The sequence below is a fragment of the Notolepis coatsorum genome, assembly GCF_963971535.1.
Source record: "Notolepis coatsorum genome assembly, chromosome: 2".
Lineage (NCBI taxonomy): Eukaryota > Metazoa > Chordata > Actinopteri > Aulopiformes > Paralepididae > Notolepis > Notolepis coatsorum.
The window spans coordinates 215,703,159-215,725,658 of NC_140166.1; the positions used below are offsets into that span (position 1 = coordinate 215,703,159).

The 22,500-nt window shown below is 47.6% G+C and overlaps 1 protein-coding gene across 1 annotated transcript in view; it reads right to left on the minus strand.

The window, feature by feature from the left end:
* LOC311223751 (uncharacterized protein) overlaps positions 1 to 22,500 on the minus strand; it is a gene marked incomplete at both ends in the record, with an annotated part of 318,597 nt that overhangs the window by 142,275 nt on the left and 153,822 nt on the right. Inside the window, 10 exon segments of the mRNA XM_084308521.1 lie at positions 683 to 842; positions 2,949 to 3,208; positions 4,934 to 5,134; positions 7,852 to 7,996; positions 9,105 to 9,439; positions 9,991 to 12,067; positions 13,127 to 13,368; positions 13,907 to 14,062; positions 14,603 to 14,854; positions 18,641 to 22,500. The exon segment at positions 18,641 to 22,500 is cut by the window's right edge and continues 754 nt beyond it. Of these exon segments, the coding sequence (XP_084164647.1) occupies positions 683 to 842; positions 2,949 to 3,208; positions 4,934 to 5,134; positions 7,852 to 7,996; positions 9,105 to 9,439; positions 9,991 to 12,067; positions 13,127 to 13,368; positions 13,907 to 14,062; positions 14,603 to 14,854; positions 18,641 to 22,500 (7,688 nt within the window).

Below are 22,500 nucleotides of genomic sequence, written 5' to 3' on the forward strand. Positions count from 1 at the left end.
CTCTCTCTCGCTGCATATCTCTCTTTCTCTGTCTGTATCTCTATCCCTCTCTCTCTTTCTCTGTATCTATCCATCTCTCTCTCCTTCTCTGTCTGTCTCTCTATCCCTCTCTTTCTGTATCTCTCCCTCTGTATCTCTTCTTCTTTCTCTCTTTCTCTGTATCTCTCCATCTCTCTTTCTTTATCTGTCTCTCTCTCCCTCTCTCTCCCTGTACTATATCTCCCTCTGTCTCTCTTCTTCTCTCTCTCTGTCTCTCTTCTCTCTATCTCTCTCCCGCTCTCTATTTCCCAAGCCAGAACGGTTTTGGGCTTATTGCACATAATGCGTTTTAACTCACGATCTATGAAAAAAGACTGTATTATCTTGGAAATGCGCAATGTTTAGCGTGTAATAAACTACAAACTACAGCGTGTGGAAACAAACTATTATTCCCATGCTGGACTACAAGTAATGTTTGTCGAAAATGTTTGGACAGGGTTGTAGCCAATGAGTGTGCCTTTCCAATGATATCCCACGTGGGGATCTAATACGGTCTCTATTGATCAATTTATGATTAAAAAAAAGCAGTGTCCCCTTATAAGGGGACCTTACAGCTTAACAGGTTAAGAATCAACCACCTACTGTGGCCACTAAACAAACAAGTGAAGTTACACCGGCAGGTTTGGAGTAAGAGCGGACCCACCTGTATCTCCTGTGTGCTCGGGCTCTGCTCGGGCTCTGAGAGGAGACTGTCTGCATCCTCCAGCCAGGTCTTCACTCCGTGCAGCTCCTCTCGAACCTTCTCCCTCTCCTCCATCTCCAACCTCGCTGCCTGCCGACCCCACACGCTCCTCTCCTTCAGGCTGGAGGCACGTGTAGTTAAGAAAAGATAAGATAAGAATAAACGTTATTGGGGGAGCTCCCATAGCTCACCGCATATCTCGGCGCTATATCTGCGTCGGGGAAAACCGTGCTCGTCACGGATCTGGGGGACACGAGTTCGATTCCCGGACCCGCCGTCATTTCTCAGAATGTCTTCCCCTGCTCTACATCCCATTTCAACCTGTTTCTGTCGGTCATGCTTGACCAGAAAAGCGATAAACGCTAAAAAATTAAGTTAAAAAAAAAAAGAATAAACGTTATTGTCCCAGAGGGGAAAATTTACGAGGAACATCAGTGCTGCATCAGTCTGCGATAACATGTGAAAAGAAAAAAGAAAAATGACATGGTTCTCCTCATGTCTATTGCAAGGTTGAAAAGTAATGCTGACATCACACATCCTTGGCGTACTCCGGATCCTACTTCAAAAACTGGTGGTGCTTGTTCCCACAGTGCAAGAAAAGCTGGTGTAGAACAGTTTGATGACATTAACTATGTGGGAGGGGATTCCATAGCTTCCCGTGATCTTCCAGAGACTATCACGGTGGATGCTGTCAAAAGCCTTCTGGACGTCGATGAGGTTTATGTAGAGCCGTCGTTGCCATTCACTGCACTGCTCGATGATGTTCCTGAGAGTGAAGATCTGGTCGACGCATCCCTTTCCTTTCCTAAAACCGGCTTGTTCATCACGGAGTACTTTGTCAACTGCTGATGTAATACGGTGTATAATGATTTGACAGAATATTTAGCTGGGAACAGAAATAAGTGTGACGCCGCTCCAGTTGTTACAATCGGATGTGTGCATTTCTTTGGAACCTTAATGATCACTCCTTTTGTCCAGTCTGATGGTATCTTCCCTTCCACCCAGATGTTGGTGTATAGTGGGAGTAGGATGTTTGCAGCTAGCTCCGGATCAACTTCAATGAGTTCTGCGTCTGGGGATTTCATGTTTTTGAGTGTTTGAATGGCTTGGATGATTTCAATTTTTGTTGTCTTCCATTACCTGGAAAACATAGGTTTAGGGGAGAGGACTAACAAACCAACTCGACCCCTTCCAATGGCCAGCAATGGTCTGAGGTTAGACATAAAGTAGGGCTAGCAACCCTATTATGTAAAATAAAATAAAAAACGATATGCTACGGAAACGGTCTTCACTGTGGTTTCAGTTAAACCCTTTTAAAGCCTGAAACAGTCCACTTGGGTATATGTAGTTGTTATTGCTGTGTAATCGTCAGAGAATGTGCTGTGAGTAAGTGCTTTTCACCCTTTTTTCAGAACTACTTCAGCTTTCAATATCTGTTATTGTTTTAACTTTACTGTATGTTTTGAGTGTGTAGCAAACTGTTATTACACAAGAAAAACTAAAATCGGAATTGGATTTTTACAGGTTTTTAGTGAACTTTAGTGAACATCAATTTAACATTGCACATTTTGAACTTGGAACTATTATGCAACTGCAATAAAGTTTGTGAACCCTGGCCTTTTAGATTTATTCTTCTTAGGCTCCTTTTTCCTCACTTTTGTCTAGGCGGAATTTGACCTTGGCGGTTGACCTTGAAGCAGGTAGAATTCTACCTGTGTTTACTTCCTCAATAACTCACGCAGTTTTTGGATTACCGTAATAAGCCATATATGTGAAGAAAGTTCGGCTCCTTGGCTTTCAGACGCGCGAATACTCAAAGAGTTACGGTAAGGAGAAGCAGCAGTGATAAATGGGCCCATAGGCTTAATTTAATGCTATTTCAGGGGGAAAGGAGGCCAGAAATTTACAAATGGATAACTTTTAGAAAAAACTATTTAAACCAATTTGCTTACCTCAGACGAACCTCAGACAAAGAACCATATACGTAAGTCCATTTTAAGTTTTCAGAGGAACAATGTTTTCAAACTTTAATATCTGAAGATGGTAAGTTAGACTGTGATCATTCATAGTTAAAGACAGTAGACTAGGTTAAGTAGTTTCTTGTGATATATCACATTCACACTCCCAAGTGATTTAGATTAACTTCACAACTGCATATACTATCCAAATAATTTTTTTTTTAAACAGACTTATATGCTTCTTCAGTGCAAGGGTTAAACTATCTCACCTGGTGTATTGGCCTTGCATGGCCTGCAGCTGCTGGCAGAGCGGTGCGGGAGGGGCCTGTTCCAGATGGGCGGGGACCCCCAGGAGCCTGGCGATGCGTAGCTCCAGGGCGGACAGGGCCCGGTGCTCACAGTCCAGTCTGTCCTGGTACTGATCCCAGTGAAGCTGCATCTCCTGGAGCTCCTCGGCCGTGGCCCTCTGCCCGGAGCCCTCGGGGAGCTCCGCCTCCACCTGCTCCATCACCACGGAGGCCTTCTCCACCTGAGAGGGAGGGAGGGAGGGAGGGAGGGAGGGAGGGAGGGAGGGAGGGAGGGGTCCGTTACTGGGAGATACATCAATGTTTAAAAAAAGATGTAAATTATGAGTTCTGCCTGAGGCTATATGTTCTTAATGACCCACAAATAACATTGCGTGACCAAAGATATGATTCAGACCCGAGTGATGGAGGGGACGCAGATACTAATGAGGAGCTGGAGGAACCCTGGGGAGCCCTCTTTTCAGGAATGGTTCACAGAACTGGCAAACGTTGCCTCATATGAACAAATATAATTTAACTCAATGGACCGGACCGATCAATAATGTGGAGAAGTGGGGAGAATGTCTGAGATACAGATGTATATAATGTGAAAAGATCATGAGCTTGCTCCTGGATAACACAACCCTGTTATAAAAATGATTATGAGACATGTCAGTGTGTGTAGGTTATGTGATGCATAAATATAGTGATGAGTGCAGTGAATATCTTGTCCAGGTGAGCTTCACTGCTATTGCTAATGTGTATCTTTTGATTTGCTTGCCTTGTTTGCTTGGTTGTGTTGCAGACTGTTTTTGTATTGCCTTGTTTTGTTAATTTCATTTATTTATGTATTTGTTATTTGCGTGTGTGTGTTTGCTTCACTGGACATAATTGCTATGTCCAGGTTGTGTGTCAATAAAATACTGATTATGGAAAAAAAAATACTATGGGAGACTATTTCACCCCTTCGGGTGTGTAGCTACATTCTTTGGGAAGTTTTCTCAGAATTCTAAAACTCTATAGCTTTCACTGGCTTTTCAATGGATCATTAGATCATTAGAATCATTAGAATTGGGGATGTCCGATATTATCGGCCGATATTGGCATTAAAATGTAATATCGGAAATATTCAAAATGTATTATTATTATTCTTTTTTTTTTTACATTTATTTAACCTTTATTTACCCAGGCAAGCAAGTAAGAACAAAATTCTTATTTTATTTATTGTCAAAAGTATGCATAATGTTGTGTTAATTCCACAACAAGAGATATGTAATGTTAATAATTACCTGAAATTATTCCGTTTTTTGGAGGGGGAAACCCAACATATATATCGGTATCGGAAATTAAGAGTTGGACAATATCGGTATATCGGATATCGGTATAAAAGCCAATATCGAACATCCCTAATTATAATGTTCAGTTCTCAAAATGCTAAGCTCACACGCAAACCTGTAGCCTACACCTGATGTCGGCTGTGTGCTGGAACGTGTCCGTTTGGACCAGTACTTCTGCAGCTCATGTAATAAAGGAACACGCCTACATCATGGGAAATGCGCTTACCAATTCACTTACCAATTCACTTACCAATTCACTTACTCAAGTTCCTCTCTGTGCGTTCGTTCAGTAGAGGGCTATCCGGCTGAAAGCTAGCCTAGCTTAGCACAAATGAATGGAAGTGGATACGGACCACTAGCCTAGCTTAGGAAATCTAGGAGAGGTGTTTTTGGCCAACAGCAAGGCTAGTCATCCGTATCCGCTTCCATTAATTTGTGCTGTGCTAGGCTAGCTTGCAGCCGGATAGCTTTCTACTGAACACACCGAGAGGAGACTGGTATACTATCTATCTTCTCGTCTGACTCTGGAGAAGACGGCGAGCACATTTCCTGTAATGTCGGCGTGTTCTTTTTCCTGCTTCTGTTTGAATAAGGAGGCCATGCTGCGTCACGGTCTTGTTCACGGGGACCTACACTCTTGGTGATGTCCGTCCACTCCGCCGCGCGCTGCTGGGAGCGAGCGGTCAGGTCCCGCATGCAGCGCTGCAGTCGGGACACTTGTCTCCAGAGGACGGTCATGGAGCTCTGGCGGCCTCCGCTGCAGCTCCGCTCCGGGCACCACTCCTTCACCCCCTCCAGGCGCCTCAGGAGAAAGACCAGCTCCTCGGACACAGCCTGATCAGGAGACACACGCGCAGAGCAGTGTTACCTTATGTGATGTGTCACCTTAATTATTATTACATAAACTATTGTAGATTTTTGATTTGTCTTGCAATTTAATTGACATACTGTCTGGGAGCGAGGATTGTCAGTGAAATTGTGTCGCGGCTAATTCACTCCTAATTCATTCAAATCAAATGTTTTCACATCCCCCGATTCAGTCATTAAGCCATTTCCCTCCTGGTCGTTGCGCTGCCCTACTGTCGGTCTGGGGCGGGTGTAGACTACCACATGTTGCACTACTCTCGGTCTGGGGCGGGTGTAGACTACCACATGTTGCACTACTCTCGGTCTGGGGAGGGTGTAGACTACCACATGCTGCCCTACTCTCGGTCTGGGGAGGGTGTAGACTACCACATGCTGCCCTACTGTCGGTCTGGGGAGGGTGTTGTAAGATCCTGATCAAACTGGCCAGTATCACGTCTTCGTCTGTTTGGCTCTCCATCCAATTCCTCTGCGTTGTGTACTTTTAATGGTCCTGACGTCTACGACACTGGCTGATAAGATCCTATCTCCCCGTTAGTGCAATCCATAAACCATAATAATTCTCCACCTCCGTAAGAATTCGACACTTCGACAACGTGAAATACCTTACAAGGAAAAGCGTGGTTTTATTTCTCTAAACAGAAACCTCAGCTCAGATGTTAACAGATGGTATTGTCCTTGAAGAGTCTATTCTAATGATCTTTCGGTGTGTTCGTCTATCGTCCTTTGTTATTCAGTCCAATAGTGTTCAGGCCTGTTCGTTAGCCAAGACCATCCTCGTGGTAGCCGAAGCTAACGATGATGTGGCATCCTTCCCCCCCCCCCCCCCCTCTCAATGAGAGGAGAGAGTGTCTGTGTGATCTCAGTCCTACTCGCTCTTGGTCAGATTCTAGTCTGCCCTACCCGGAACCACTGTCAGCTTTATAGGATCTTCGTCATAACTATGATAGCCCACCCCTTTCTGGTTGTCATGTGCCGCGTTGTCATGACAACTGCTAAATAACCTTTCACACCATTAAAAGTTTCATTCAAATTGTATTAAAGAGGTCACCCCTCTCCCTCGCTCTGGGCCTACAGTACACTCTTATCAGTTTGTTCTTGCAAGGAATGCAAAACATTGGGCTGGCAGTGTATTCAATCCACTGGTCACCGTTCTATCACCGTCTTCCATGCACATTTTACATTCACCGTTTTAGCTGTGATCATCTCCCCCCAATCTATACATCACATACATTGAAAAAGCACCCCAAATCCTTCAGTGTAGACTACCACATGCTGCCCTACTCTCGGTCTGGGGAGGGTGTAGACTACCACATGCTGCCCTACTGTCGGTCTGGGGAGGGTGTAGACTACCACATACTGCCCTACTGTCGGCCTAGGGTGTAGACTACCACATACTGCCCTACTGTCGGCCTATGGTGTAGACCAGCGGTTCCCAAACTTTTTTGGCCGTGCACCCCCTGTCACCTCCCGACCTAGCTCGCTAACAGAAACCCCAATGGGTTTCTGTTAGAAAAAATTGTTGCTGGTCTCCGTGCACAGATTTAATTTTTAATTTGATCTCTTCCCCTTGGATAGGGAATTTCTTTATTTAATTAAAATGTTCACGACAATACTCTGCCAGCATGTTTAATATCCATAATACTAAAGGTTTGACTAAGATTTGTATGAAATTTATTGTAAAAAAAAATTAAAAAAATTAAATGTTTTTTTATTTATTTTAATTTTTTTACCACCATTAGCCTTTTCATGTCACGCACCACCTAGAGGGCGCTCGCGCACCCACAGTTTGGGAACCACTGGTGTAGACTATCACATGCTGCCCCACTGTCGGTCTGGGGAGGGTGTAGGCTATCACATGCTGCCCCACTGTCGGTCTGGGGAGGGTGTAGGCTATCACATGCTGCCCCACTGTCGGTCTGGGGAGGGTGTAGACTACCACATGCTGCCCTAATGTCGGTCTGGGGAGGGTGTAAACTACCACATGCTGCCCCACTGTCGGTCTGGGGAGGGTGTAGACTACCACATGCTGCCCTACTGTCGGTCTGGGGAGGGTGTAGACTACCACATGCTGCCCTACGGTCGGTCTGGGGTGTAGACTACCACATACTGCCCTACGGTCGGTCTGGGGTGTAGACTACCACATGCTGCCCTACGGTCGGTCTGGGGTGTAGACTACCACATACTGCCCTACGGTCGGTCTGGGGTGTAGACTACCACATACTGCCCCTAGGGTGTTAGACTACCTACATGTGGAGTCGCCAGCCGCTTCTTTTCACCTGACAGCGAGGAGTTTCACTAGGAGAGCGTAATGTGTGCGGAGGTTCACGCTATTTCCCCCAGATCCCCTCCCTGCTGAACAGTAGGAGTCAACTGTTGCAATGACCAGGACTCATACCCCACCGGCTTCCCACCCACAAACACTGACAATTGTGTCCGTAGGGACACAGACCACCGGAAACCGGGTCTCTGCGATGGTAGGCGAGTGCTTAGACCTCTACACTACCCAGCCACCTAATAATTCCATATCTGATCGGACATAAGACAATTCATTGATTTATTTTCTCTTCAATCTTCATATTTTCAAGAAAACTTAATAGATTTATATTGAATTGGAAGAGAGTGAACCTCAACCTGGGAGGAAAATAACAGCAGTCACACGGTAGCAGCTGCCCTGGGCTTCATACCTTCAGTTCAGCTTGCTGTTCATTGCAGTCCGTGAGAGAGGTGACTTTGTGCGAGATGTATCGTGAGAGAGTGGCCTCTATGTTCCCGGCACATTGGCAGATCTCCTCCTGGCACGTCCTGTACTTCCTGTACTGCTCAGCACACCTGGAAACAGATCATCGATTAGACGTGAGCGTGACGGAATGTACATTAAATGACATGTTTTGGCATTTTGTGGCAGGAATACTTTTTTTTACTGCCGTTGGAATTGTGATTACTTTGGGCATATTAGTTAGATTATTAATTAATTAATCTTAATCTTTGGGTTGTGTCTGAGTTTAGGACATGAGTACACAACTAAGAGAAATAGGGTATACTGTGATTCTACCATCCCATGTATTTTAACGGTAATAAGATGGATAGGCATATTACTCATAGTATATATTTAGATTCTAGTGTTTATTGTAACCATATTTATTGTAATGTATAATATAACTGATAGGGCATACTCTATTCAAATCTATATACTCTATTCTAATCGATAAAACATTCTACATATTAATTTGAATGTTTTCTTGTTTAAACCTTTTTATTCTATTTTTAATTTTGTTTTCCTTCTGCTGTGAAGCACCTTGAGAGCTCACTGAGTTTAAAGTGTGCTATATAAATTAAATCTATTATTATTATTATTATTATTATTATTATTATTATTATTATTATTATTATTATTATTATTATTATTATTATTATTATTATTATTATTATTATTATTATTATTATTATTATTATTATTATTATTATTATTATTATTATTATTATTATTATTATTATTATTATTATTATTATTATTATTATTATTATTATTATTATTATTATTATTATTATTAATCTATTATACGGACCCTGATCTGCACCTTTGACTACACTGCCTACTTAGTAGGTTAATTATATTGTTTACACTGCCTATTTTCACTTTTCTACTGTACTATAATTTTTATTGCCTGTAGTTATGTCTTTCTACTATTACACTGCACATACCTGTACCTCCCCTCCCCCCTCTCTCATGCTGCTATGATGCCTGAATTTCCCCAAGGGGATCAATAAAGGAATATCTTATCTTGTCTTATCTTAGGTTGAACATTCAACATTCAATAAAGTAATTTGAAGTTGAAGTTGAAGTTGAAGGTGGGTCTATTCTAAATACCTAGAGAAAGAGGTGTCTATACTCTATAATATCTTTAATGATATATCTGTAATTATAAATGCTACGTACCCATCGAGGTGGTCCAGTGTGACACGGGTCTGTGCCTGGAGGGTAGACATCCTCACCAGGAGGCAACTCAAAACGTTCCCCTGTAGACGCTCCACCTCCTGGGGGGCGAGGTAGCGGTGGTGGGGGGCCTGGGTCTGGAGCTGTTTGACGTGGGACCGGAACTGCTCGTCTAGCGAGGCCGACGCCTGCCGGGTCTGATCCAGCCTCTCGGAGCAAGGCCCCGCGGCGCCGTGAGGCGGGAGGAGAGAGGCCTCGGCCTCCCGGAGGAACTGGACGGCGTATTTAACGGCGCTGGTGTAGCTTCTCAAGGACTCTCTCGCCTGTGTGATATTCTCCTGGAATATCAAAAACATCATGTTAAAGGAACACGCCAACATTTGGGGAAATTAGCTTATCGTCTTCTCCAGAGAGAGACAAGAAGATAGATACCAGTTTTCTCTCTGTGCGTTCAGTAGAAAGCTATCTGGCTGCGTGTCACGTTAGCCTAGCTCAGCACAATGAATGGAAGCGGACAGTGACGGGTAGCCTAGGCATTGTCCAACTAACACCTCTCCTGAAGGATAACTGGCCATGTCCGCTTCCATTCATTGTCTCACTCTGGAGAAGACGGTAAGCTAATTTCCCAAAATGTTGGCGTGTTCCTTTAAGTCATACATTAGAAATACCATAGATTATATATATTTTTTGGGGGGGGGGGGGCTCAAAAGAAACAATTCATAATAAAATGGATGAATAACGATCTACTTTCTTGATGTTAGTATTCAATGTAATTTTTTCCAATGCATATTTTGTATGTATACAAAAGTTCAATAAATCAATAACAAATAATTAATTGAATTGAATATGTCAGCAGACTGAAAAACAAAAACACATCGATACAACTTGCCATTTGTAAGTCACATTCACGCAGGACCGTGTTCTTCAAGTCCGTAAGCTCCTGCGATTCACTCCCTCGCTTCTGTCCTTTCTTCTGCTCCAGAAGATCCAACGCCCTCATCCTGGACTCCACGCACCTCCTCAGCGACCAAACCCTCCTGTATTCCTTATCGATGGCCTCCTCCTTTGGCTCCAACGCGGAGGGCCGCCGAAGCTCTCCCTGTGTCTCCCTGAGGAAGGCGTGAGCGGCCTTCCGTTCCGACGCCGGGTCCACGCCCTTCAGGAGCCCCCACTCCATGATACTGATGTTGTTGTTGACGGTGATCTCCCACGTGCCGAGCTTCTCCAGGTTCTGCTTGAGTCTCTGTCGCTCCACGTTCTGCTGCGAGGGGTAGAGGTCCGGGGCGATGCTCAGCAGCTTGTCCGCCGCGTCCTGACACAGACCCTTCATCAGCGGGAGCTGGGTGAGGAGAGCCTGGCACGTCTTGTATCTCTCCTCCAGCCCTCTGCTCTCCTCTTTGGTCTGAGGGACCTGCTCCTCCACTTGCTCCCGGAGGTCCTCCACGCACTGCCTCAAGCTCAGGTACATCTCGTGGTCCCTGGCCTTCAGATCCAAAGTGGCCATTTTGCCGTGAAGCTCGGAGATGATGCACAGCAGTTCCCGCCTCTTCTCCTCGGAGATGCAGGGCTGTAGAAGGTCCACCTGGCTCTTGTGCTCCACCACCATGTGTTTGAACGGCTCTATGGCCTGCATGGACTCTCTGGTGACCGGGAACCTGTGCCTGCTCAAGTCCACCAGCATCTTCCGCAGGCTCTTCTCCACGGTGGTCAGCTTCTGCTTGGACGAGTCCTGACTCTGGAGGAGTTCCTCGAGCTCCTGCTTGTTGGCCCTCTCGTAGCTGCCGATGGTCCTGATGTCCTCCTGGAGGTTGGTGAGTTTGTCGCGCAGCAGACAGTTGTCCGGAGTGCTGAGCTCCGAGGCGATGTCTCGGCTCTTCATGAGGAGAGCCTCGCAGACGGCCGCCTGCTTCTCCGCCTCGCCCATGGTCTCCAGGAGCTGCCGGGCACGGCGCTCCAGGTCAGCGGGGCTCTGGACCTCCACGTCTACTACTCTCCTGGAGGTCTCTCTCTGGAGATGGGTCACCACCCAGGAGTCTAGATCGGCGATCTGCTGCGACATCTTCTCTCTGGTCTGCAGGCCCGACTCCATCTCCCTCACGGCGTGGGCCAGCTTCTCCGCGGTGGACTTTGAGAGCTCCCCCAGGGCGCCCAGCAAGGAGCGAACCATGGGCGCCTCCTCGGCCTGGTCGAGCTGCGGAAGGAGCTCGGTCACCTCCTCCACCAGCGCTTCCAGCTGGCCCTGCTTGGCCGCCATCTCGGACTGCAGCTTCTTCAGGTCTCTGATCTGTCTGTGCACCTCCTCGGGTAAGAGAGCCACCCTCTTCCTCCTGCCGTCGATGTCGCTCTCCGTCCGCTTGGCCCAGGCGAAGGCGTCCGTCGTGACCTTGAGGATCTTCTCCGTGGTGGGGTTCCTGCTGCTGGGGGTCTGAGAAGGCACCTGGCCGCGCATGCGGTCCAACTGCTCCTTCACGCTCCCGAGCCTCTGTTCCACCTCCTTCGTCTCCTCCTCCCAACGGGAGCTTTGGGCCAGCGCCTCCGAGACCTGCTGAAGATGGAGGTGTCTCTGCTGAGCGCCGGTCAGCTCGGCGTTCACCTCCATCATCTCCTGTGCCCTCTTGCCGGTCCACTGACCTTCTTCAGAGGGGCGTTGAGTCGACCTCAGGGTCTTGCCGACGGCCTCCAGGTGCTCGTGGAGGGCTGTGATCTCGGACTGGAGGTTGCCGATCTCCTGTGCGTGGGCGTTAACAGAGTGCAGGGTCCTCTCCGCGGCCCTCTCCAGGTTTCTCCAGCCCTCCTGCAGGCCCCTGTGCTGCATCTTGGCGGCGGCTCTCTCTGCCTCCGTCAGCTGCGGGTCCAGCTTGACGTGGGTGAGGAGGAGCTCGCCGAGCAGCGTCCTGTCCTCCTCCACGTCCCGCAGGAAGGAGCGGAGCCTCTCCGTGTCCTCAGAGCTGCTCTTCTCTGGAGACCTGAGGACACAGACGCGGGAAGAAAATACATTTAAGTCGCATTTTACAATGTATTTCCATACATCTACGATTATCAATAAATCAATCAACATTAGATCAACTACAGATTAGATATCAACGCCACATCAAACAGAGACTGTCAAACCAAATATGAGTATGGAATGTACACAATTATGTGCATTTCATTTCTTTTTTCACATCCCCCAATTTAGTCGTTATGTCAATTCCCTCCTGGTTGTTGTGTTGCCCTACTGTCGGTCTGGAGAGGGTGTAGACTATCACATGCTGCCCTACTGTCGGTCTGGAGAGGGTGTAGACTATCACATGCTGCCCTACTGTCGGTCTAGAGAGGGTGTAGACTACCACATGCTGCCCTACTGTCGGTCTGGGGAGGGTGTAGACTACCACATGCTGCCCTACTGTAGGTCTGGGGAGGGTATAGACTACCACATGCTGCCCTACTGTCGGTCTGGAGAGGGTGTAGACTACCACATGCTGCCCTACTGTCGGTCTGGAGAGGGTGTAGACTACCACATGCTGCCCTACTGTCGGTCTGGAGAGGGTGTAGACTACCACATGCTCCCCCACTGTCGGTCTGGGGAGGGTGTAGACTATCACATGCTGCCCTACTGTCGGTCTGGGGAGGGTGTAGACTATCATATGCTGCCCTACTGTCGGACTGGAGAGGGTGTAGACTATCACATGCTGCCCTACTGTCGGTCTGGAGAGGGTGTAGACTATCACATGCTGCCCTACTGTCGGTCTGGAGAGGGTATAGACTACCACATGCTGCCCTACTGTCAGTCTGGGGAGGGTGTAGACTACCACATGCCTCCTCTGATACACGTGGAGTCGCCAGCCGCTTCTTTTCACCTGACAGCGAGGAGTTTCACTGGGAGAATGTAACACATGCAGAGGTTCACGCTACCTCCCCTAGATCCCCTCCCTGCTGAGCAGGCAGCTCAACTAACCAGTAGGAGTCACTGTTGCAACAACCCGGACTCATACTTCACCGGCTAGACGAGATTTAAAATGTCACGCCATGATATAATAACTCACGTTCTGAGAGCCTCCAGCTCTGCTGCCAGCCTCTCCCGGGTGGCCTCGGCTGCTTGGGTCTGTCTGGCGCAGTCAGCGGTCAGCTGTAGCTGGGCTTCCTTAGCCTGGACAGCGGAGGTGGCGTCCAACACAGCGGCGCTCCACTGGGCCTCCACGTGTTCCTGGGCCTCCGTGTCCTCCGCCTGGATCCCGCCTGCCCGCGAGAACAGTGCGACCTGGGCCTCGGCAGCCTCTCGACACTCCTGGAGCCACGGAACACAGCCTTGTTACCAGTGAATTATCTCATAAAAATGTTATGCAATCCTTTCAATGTTGCAGCTTTTAAAGGAACACGCCAACAGAGAGAGACAAGAAGATAGATAGCAGTTTCCTCGCTGTGCGTTCAGTAGAAAGCTATCTGGCTGCACATTAGCCTAGCTTAGCACAATGAACGGAAGCAGACATGAAGGCTAACCGGCCATGTCTGCTTCCATTAATTGTGCTAAGCTAGGCTTAACATGCAGCCAGATAGCTTTCTACTGAACGCACAGAGAGGAAACTGGTATCTATCTTCCTGTACAGCGCTGTACAGCACTTTGGTCGGCTCTTTGAGCTTTTAAATGCGCTATATAAATAAATGACTTGACTTGACCACCGGTGTTCTGTAAATAAGTCTGAATATTCATGACTAGCGGGCCGGTTTCCAGGTCCATGTGTGCTTTACAAAGAGTTCTATTGCGGTGCTTTAGCGCAGGTGTCGCTTCCTTTCCGAGTGTCATTCTAACGTAGCGGGTGTCTCACCTCAGCCTCCTCCACCTGCCTCGCCATCGCCGCCGGGTCGAGGTCCACGGGGCGGTTCCTGGTGCCCAGAACCCGGGCCACCAGCCGGCTCAGACGCAGGTCCAGATCACTGATGGATGTGTCCAGAACACTGGTGGCTTCCTCTCGGGGCTTACCCTGAGGGAGAGAGAGAACACATGACCGCCTGGTTTAACCCTTACCTTAACCCCTAGAGAGAGAAAACATTACAATCTGGTTTAACTTTATAATAATTCAAATATTTTAAGGGTAGAATCTGTAATGCTTTATTTTTGGGTCTGATGTGTGGATTTGAGTTTTGTAACTTATACTGTGCCTCCAGACCTCTCCTGGCAGAGCCTGTGGTGTGGCCAGCAGGCAGCAACCCCTCCCCTGTACTGAAATACAACCCGCCTAGCTTAAAACTAGCTGGTCTGTATCCACTTCCATTCATTTGTGCTGAGCTAGGCTAGCTTGCAGCCGGATAGCCTTCTTACTGAACGCAGGGAATTGGTATCTATCTTCTTGTCTGACTCTGGAGAAGACAAGCGCATTTCCCCATAATCTCACATACCGTAGACGGGGACTATTATGATCAGAGATACAGATAATGCTGCCACGTTGTCTTTGAAAACACCTGCCAGTTTGTATAAACAGAAATCTTGCCAAGACAATATTCACGTTGCATTGTGACTCTACCTGCAAGAGAAGGCTATTCGATCCGGTCTCTGCGAGGAGCTGGATCTCGGAGAAGATGTCCCTCATGGTCGGCCCTTCTGGTTCCTCAGGAGCTGGCTCTGCCATGGGGACCTCCTTAGCGGGTCTCGTCTGGACCAGCGCTCTCTCCACGGGGGAAACCACAACAGAGGCTTTCTTGACGGCAACAACGGTCTGAACCACGGGCTCCACTGGCGATAGTAGCGGCAGCTCGTCTGTGCTGCACATCTCTTGCTGTCGTGAACACAATACGAGACAGGATGAACACACGAAAACACACAGAACCTCCTAATGCCGCATGCCAAGGCTGAGAGGAAGACTGCCGCCTTGCATTCCCTAAACTGAAAGCGCACACTGCCGCCGCACACATGAAAGCCTCTCTCACTCTCTGTGACATCTAAGAGAATGACATAATGTGCAAGGTGTCTCATATTCCTTGCCGGGGGTGGGTGGGGGGGGGTGTGCTCGGTGCTAAATCAGGTCAAGATTCGGACCGATAGCCTTTGTCCTCTTGTCTGGCGCTGATAAAAGGCAGCCTAGTGTGTCAAGCACCAGACATATCGAAATGTGACTTTTAGACATTAGACGAGCACCCTGGCCAGACTGAAAGGCACCCCGACCAGTCACCCGTGGTGAGGAGTTGAAAGAGGGCTGGAGAGTGAGCAGAGGAGAGTTCATACAGTGGATTGGAAACAATCTTACAGTGTTACCTGCCAGAAACCATATATTGTACATCTCTGTACTCAACCCCCCCCCCCCATCTCTCTCTCTCTCTCTCTACTTATTTGTCTCTCTTTCTCTCTCTCTCGTTTCTTTTTTCTTTCTATCTCTATTATTTTCTCTCTCTCTCTCTCTACTGCGTATTTATTTATCTATTATACTCTCTCTCTATATTCTTTGTCACTGCATGTACTCAATAATGATCTCTATTAATATACTATACTGACAGGCTGGCATGTGCCCTGCAGGTACAGGAAACCCTGTAAATCACCTCCATCCAGATGATCCAGTTTGTGGTTGAAAAGCAGCCAGTGATGAGTGACTATTAAAAAGTCTCTAACATGAGAATATCTTCAACTAATGTGTTAACTAATAGAAACTCATAAAATGAAGTCATCCTCTTCACAAGCCGAGGTAATGTGTTTATGAAAGGATGAAAGGGTTGATCTTTATTAACTGGTCGGATCACCTTTTAATCACTTACTTATGGAAGGTAATTGTTTTGCTGTTGTTGTATATACAGTAGACCACAGAGGAGGCCACACCCCCTGGTTCAAAACGATCCAATAGATAATAGGCTATTTATTATTCAGAGAACACTGTTGACCCTAGAGCAGCGACGTGCACAGGACTTTAGAGGGGCAGGTGCTCAAAGGCTGAAAAGGGCACTACACTTGTGTGTATATATTAACCGAGCGCGATTTTTAAGGGCCCTTTTTGGGCGGGGGGACCCCTTTTTTATGCTTTTTGGGGGGTTTTGGTGATCAAATATTGAATATTGAACTATAATAATCAGTGCAGGAGCTCACTTATCCTTGAAAGACGCTTTTATCACTGACTTAAAAGGCCCATATATCTCCATAAATGTTCAGGGGGGAGGGAATAAGTGCTTACCCTACAGACCCCAAGAAGTGCTGTATATTCTGTATTGTTTAATATAAATGCATTTTTTATTCCAATCCCGATTTGTATTTGAGATTCCCAAATCCCATCGGACTTGACTTCTTCGTGTCCCTCAGTGAGTGTAATACCAGCATTCAACTGTATGCGCCACCACAGCGGTGCACCCACGCTATGCATAAAATATAGGTCCGCGGAGAGGCACGCTGAGGAGGCCGTGCAAACTACAATGGAATATGGGGCATCTCTCTCTCTTTACCTAATATTTTGATTCTATCCTGACATTTTTCAGTTGGAAGGGCAGTCTATATGCGAAAAAAAAAAAAAAAATATATATATATTTGATGAGGCTCAAAAAGGCAGGTGCTCAAGCACCCCTTGGCCTCTATGTGTGCACGTGCCTGTGCCTAGAGTAACCTAGAGCTATTTCACATTATGTAAATAAATACATCTTCTGATGATGAATATAATTGCCATTTAATCGCTCAAGCCCTAGCCATATTTTCAGAAAATTCGCCTAAACATACATACCTAAGTAAATGGAGTATGTATCCACTTCTACAACAAGGTTCATTTGCATGTTCTTGGTATCTAGGGACATCTATGGATCTCAGGGAATGTATTCCCAGTGTCAGGAATATTGTGTCTGTTACTAGGCTTGAGTAAATTGTAATGAACCAAAGGAGAATATCCCTTTGTTTCCCCTTCATCTTTGACGGTGAATAACACCATGCTAACATTGACCAGACATGAACAATTCTAAGCAAATGAATAAAGGGCAGATGATTTACAGGGGGTGTTGTAGATACAGTACTGAATTTTGCCATCCGGACAGATGTAATTTGAAATATGAATATAGAATAATAGAATATCAGGCCTATAAATGACCTTATTATGGCCATGTCACACATCTACTGTATGGATCCAATGGCTTTCCAATGGCAGAGTTCAATCTGGATTTAGTACCACCAGGCTCCCCTGACAGGGCAGCAAAAACCGTGAATGAAATCTACTGTGAGTACAGTTACTTTTTTATAATGTAAATATCTCCGCCATTTTTCATCAGATTGCAACGCCTTTTTTGCTAGACGTTCACATAAAGGTAAAGAAACAAACTACATTCTATTTTATGCAATAACGTTCAGGTTTGTTCGACCCGTGAGATATAATCCCGAAAACCACATAAAAAAAAGAAGCTTCACGCTGGGAGTCAGATGATTGACTGGGAAGTGTAGTTTTATGAAATTCGAAAGCCCATCGAAAGCTGGTCTCCCCGTGGAAAGGACTACACACACTTATGACAGCTTGCTTTACTTCCGCCAAATAACACTTAAAATCATTGGTAAACAAACATAGTGCTGAAAATATACACTTTGACTGCTGTTTTGATAGGGTTTAGGGTCTTTATTCTTGGCTACATTTGAAAAAGAAACGCAACATTAATTAATACGTTCTGTATTCATCTATTTATGGCGTGATATCAATCTCGTACCGGTACCGGACCGCTTGGGCTTAAGGGGTTAAGGGTGAAATGAAGAAATTCTATGACCTAGTTATTCGACTCGAACATACTACATTTCCCCAAGAGCTAAGGCAGCATTCTCTCGCTGGCCATGTTCTGTCTTGTGTTTGTGGCTGACTACAGTAGTACAGACTACTCTCTGTCCAACAGACCATCTGACTACAGTAGTACAGACTACTCTCTGTCCAACAGACCATCTGACTACAGTACTGCAGACTATTCTCAGTCCAACGGACCATCTGACTACAGTACTGCAGACTATTCTCAGTCCAACGGACCATCTGACTACAGTAGTGCAAACTATTCTCTGTCCAACAGACCATCTGACTACAGTACTGCAGACTATTCTCAGTCCAACAGACCATCTGACTACAGTAGTGCAGACTATTCTCTGTCCAACAGACCATCTGACTACAGTAGTGCAGACTATTCTCAGTCCAACAGACCATCTGACTAGAGTAGTACAGACTACTCTCAGTCCAACAGACCATCTGACTAGAGTAGTACAGACTACTCTCAGTCCAACAGACCATCTGACTACAGTAGTGCAAACTAGTCTCAGTCCAACAGACCATCTGACTACAGTAGTGCAAACTACTCTCTGTCCAACAGACCATCTGACTACAGTAGTGCAGACTATTCTTAGTCCAACGGACCATCTGACTACAGTAGTGCAAACTACTCTCAGTCCAACAGACCATCTGACTACAGTAGTGCAGACTATTCTCAGTCCAACAGACCATCTGACTACAGTAGTACAGACTACTCTTAGTCCAAAGGACCATCTGGCTCACAAAAGCAGAAATTATCTTGTTAGAGTCAAAGTAGCCCCAGATCTAATAGTTTTTCGTAACAACGGTCCCAGCCCCGGTTCGTACCTGTAGCAAGTCAGTCCTCTCCAGCCTCATCTGTGTCGTTGGCGTGGCAACAGGAGGCAACACCTTCTCTTGTGCTCCATTTGAACCGCTCATCTTATTTTCTTCCTTTTTCTTCTTCTCCTCCTTCTTCTCCTCTGGTTTTGTCCTCTGTTTGTCTTCTGGTGGTACAGCGACCGCACTGGGTACGGCTTGTGTCCTTTGTTTGTCTGCTGGCGTTACAGACACCACACTGGGTACAGCTACTGTCCTCTGTTTGTCTCCTGGTGGTACAGACACCACACTGGGTACAGCTACTGTCCTCTGTTTGTCTCCTGGTGGTACAGACACCACACTGGGTACAGCTACTGTCCTCTGTTTGTCTCCTGGTGGTACAGCGACCGCACTGGGTACAGCGTCTGTCCTCTGTTTGTCTCCTGGCGTTACAGCGACCGCACTGGGTACAGCGTCTGTCCTCTGTTTGTCTCCTGGCGTTACAGACACCGCACTGGGTACAGCGTCTGTCCTCTGTTTGTCTCCTGGTGGTACAGACACCGCACTGGGTACAGCGTCTGTCCTCTGTTTGTCTGCTGGTGGTACAGCGACCGCACTGGGTACAGCGTCTGTCCTCTGTTTGTCTGCTGGTGGTACAGACACCGCACTGGGTACAGCGTCTGTCCTCGGTTTGTCTGCTGGTGGTACAGCGACCGCACTGGGTACAGCGTCTGTCCTCTGTTTGTCTGCTAGCGTTACAGACACAGCACTGGGTACAGCGTCTGTCCTCCGTTTGTCTCCTGGCATTACAGCGACCGCACTGGGTACGGCTTGTGTCCTCTGTTTGTCTCCTGGTGGTACAGCGACCGCACTGGGTACGGCTTGTGTCCTCTGTTTGTCTCCTGGTGGTACAGACACCGCACTGGGCACGGCTCCTGTGCTGCTTCCTCTCTCCTCTGGTCTGTTTGTTTGAACCGCAGAAGGCTGCGTCTTGGCAGCAGGCAGCTCCTTGCTTGCCAGCAGCGCCTCACGCTGCCTGCTGCCCGGCGGCTCCATGTCTCTGCTCGGCTCCTTTTCTATCCCAACGGATGCCTGTTCCGTAGCCACCTCTCGTCTGTTCAGTTGGAGAACATGTTGCTCAGTCGCCACGTGGACGCTCTCCAACTTTACGGATCGGTGAGTCGGAGTCAGAATTGAGGCCGTTTCAAGCTTCAGATATTCTGCCCTTAATTCCATAGTGTGTTTTTCTTGGGTTTCTCCAAGACCTTTGACCTCTAAGTGTCCCGTGGTGTCGGGGGGCCCTGGATGAGTCTTAGGCAGGCTTGGTTTTCCCACCTCAGACTGAGATAAGTCAATTTCGGTCCATTCTGTTCCCGCTTGGTCTGGTTGACGCACAGAGTCACATACAGTCACATTCTCCTGTTGAGAATAACCAGATTCAACACACCTTCCCTCAGAGGTCTCCTCAGCAGACTTCTCAGCAGACTTCTCCGCAGGGTTTTCCAGGGTGACCCCGGCCTCTGGCCGTTCCAATACCAGGTATCGCTTCTGAGACTCTGGGGCATCATCTTTCCATAACTTGTCTGCGTAGTCTGCCCTGCATGCGGCGTCAGCGGACTGAGGGAGACGTGATTTGGCCTGGGTTGCTGTGGTATGGTCTACAACCATTGGCTGAGGACGAGATGTCTCATGCACCTGACCGGGCCTGTAGGTGGACTGAGGGACATGTGATTGGGCCTGGGTTGCTGTGGTATGGTCTACAACCATTGGCTGAGGACGAGATGTCTCATGCACCTGACCGGGCCTGTAGGTGGACTGAGGGACATGTGATTGGGCCTGGGTTGCTGTACTGAGGTCTGCAACAGTGGGCTGGGGGAAGGTTGTCTGATGGACCTGACCGGGCCTGTCCATGGACCGAGGGAGAGGTACCTTTGTCTGGGGTGCTTTACTGAGGCCTCCCTCTGCAGGCTTGGGAATGTTTGGGTCCGGGACCTCAACGAGCCTGAGTTTAGACTCTGGTGACTTGGACAACTGTGGAGTCCGAATGGGCGGAATGAGAGACTCTGAGGATTCAGAACTTGTCGGGGGTTGAAAGACGGTTTCTGATATATCCGACGGCTGAGCGAATAGGGCTCCAATAGATCCAGCAGACGCAATACGTGCCGTGTCGGTGTTCATCTGCGGATACGTATCCGTTATCTGTAGATAAACAGTGGAGGTGTCCAGAATGAGAGTAGCCAGTTTCTTCTCTGGGGGCTGCTGTTTGTTTTCATGAAGGTTTGAGGAGTCAGGGAGGGACTGGTGTGCAGATGGTGGATGGTCAGGACTCTGTTTCACAGCCTCCATGCCATGACCCTGCTGACCTCTCTGAGTGGATACTGGACCAATCTTCTCCTCTAGAGTGGTTCCCTTTTTCTCTGTGGTTTCTGCTCTCTTAGGACCAGTCGCATTATCATGATGCTCCTTAACTGGAGGTTGAACAACACCGACCCTCTCAGCTGACTGAGTTTTGAACGATTCTTTGATCTGCTTCGAGGCGTTGTCCATAATGAGATTGGCCACTTTCTCCGCGAGAGGCTCCACTGTCTTGGTCAACAACGTGGAGGACCTGGACATCTCTGTACTTTTAGACTCTTTTATTAGACTCTGTTCAGGCTCAACAACAATAGTTTTATTTATATGTGTAGTAGTTGGCTCTGAAATCATGGTGGACTTCAAACCTTCAGGCTCTTTCGTGGTCTGATTAGGCTCCACAACAAGAGAAATAATGCACTTTGCTGGGCTCTTTGGCTTTCTCTTTGGTGGTATTAGTTCTTTAACAGCTGTCTCGGTCTGTTCTGTGACCGGATCTTGAGTGTGTCTAGGCGCCGCAACAACATCAAACACATAAACCTCTGGCTTCCTCGAAATTACGTTCTTTTTCTTTCTTATTGGTGGTGTTAGTCCTATGAGAGCTGCTCTGGCCTGTTCTTTGACAGGCTCTAATGCCGAGGCAGGCTTGGGACTCGTAACTTCTTTCTTGTTCTGCTCTGCAACAACATGAACCACAGAAACCTCTTTAGTCTTCGACCTTCTCCTTGGCGGCGTTAGTTCTACAACAGCTGTTTTGGTTAGCCGTTCTGTGACAGTGTCTGGAATAGAGGCAGCTTTTGGACTGGTAGGTTCTTTCTTAGTCTGTGCAGACTCAGCAGGAGCTATGGAGAACTCTTGCTTGGACTTTCTCCTAGCGGGCACAGGTCTCGTCTCCTCGACGACTACGGTCTTGGCCTGGTCTGCCGTGCATGGCGCGGGCGTCACAACAAATGTCAGACCATTAGGCTCTTCTTTGGCGTGCGCAGGCACCCTGGCATCAGGCTGCGGTGGGTCAGGAGCGCCGGTGGACTTCTGCCTCTTAGACTTTCTCTTGGTCGGTTCAGGCTTGGTCTCCTCCACGACGGTCGTTTTTGTCTGTTGTTCCACGAGGTGCTCTGGACCCACGGCAGACACTGACCGTTTGACCTCAGAATGTATGGTCTCTGTGCTGACTGACCGTTTGACCTCAGAATGTATGGTCTCTGTGGTGACTAACATTTTGACCTCAGAATGTATGGTCTCTGTGGTAACTGACCTTTTGACCTCAGAATGTATGGTCTCTGTGGGAACTGAAACATCCTGCTGGACAGAGACAGATGTGATGAGAGTGGGTTCTTGTGGTTTAGCTTGTTGAACCTCCTGAAGAGGGGATGGTTTTTTATCCTGAAGAGGAGAGGGTTTCTCATCCTGAAGAGGGGAGGGTTTCTCATCCTGAAGAGGGGAGGGTTTCTTATCCTGAGGAGGGGAGGGTTTCTCATCCTGAAGAGGGGAGGGTTTCTTATCCTGAGGAGATGATGGTTTCTTATCCTGAAGAGGGG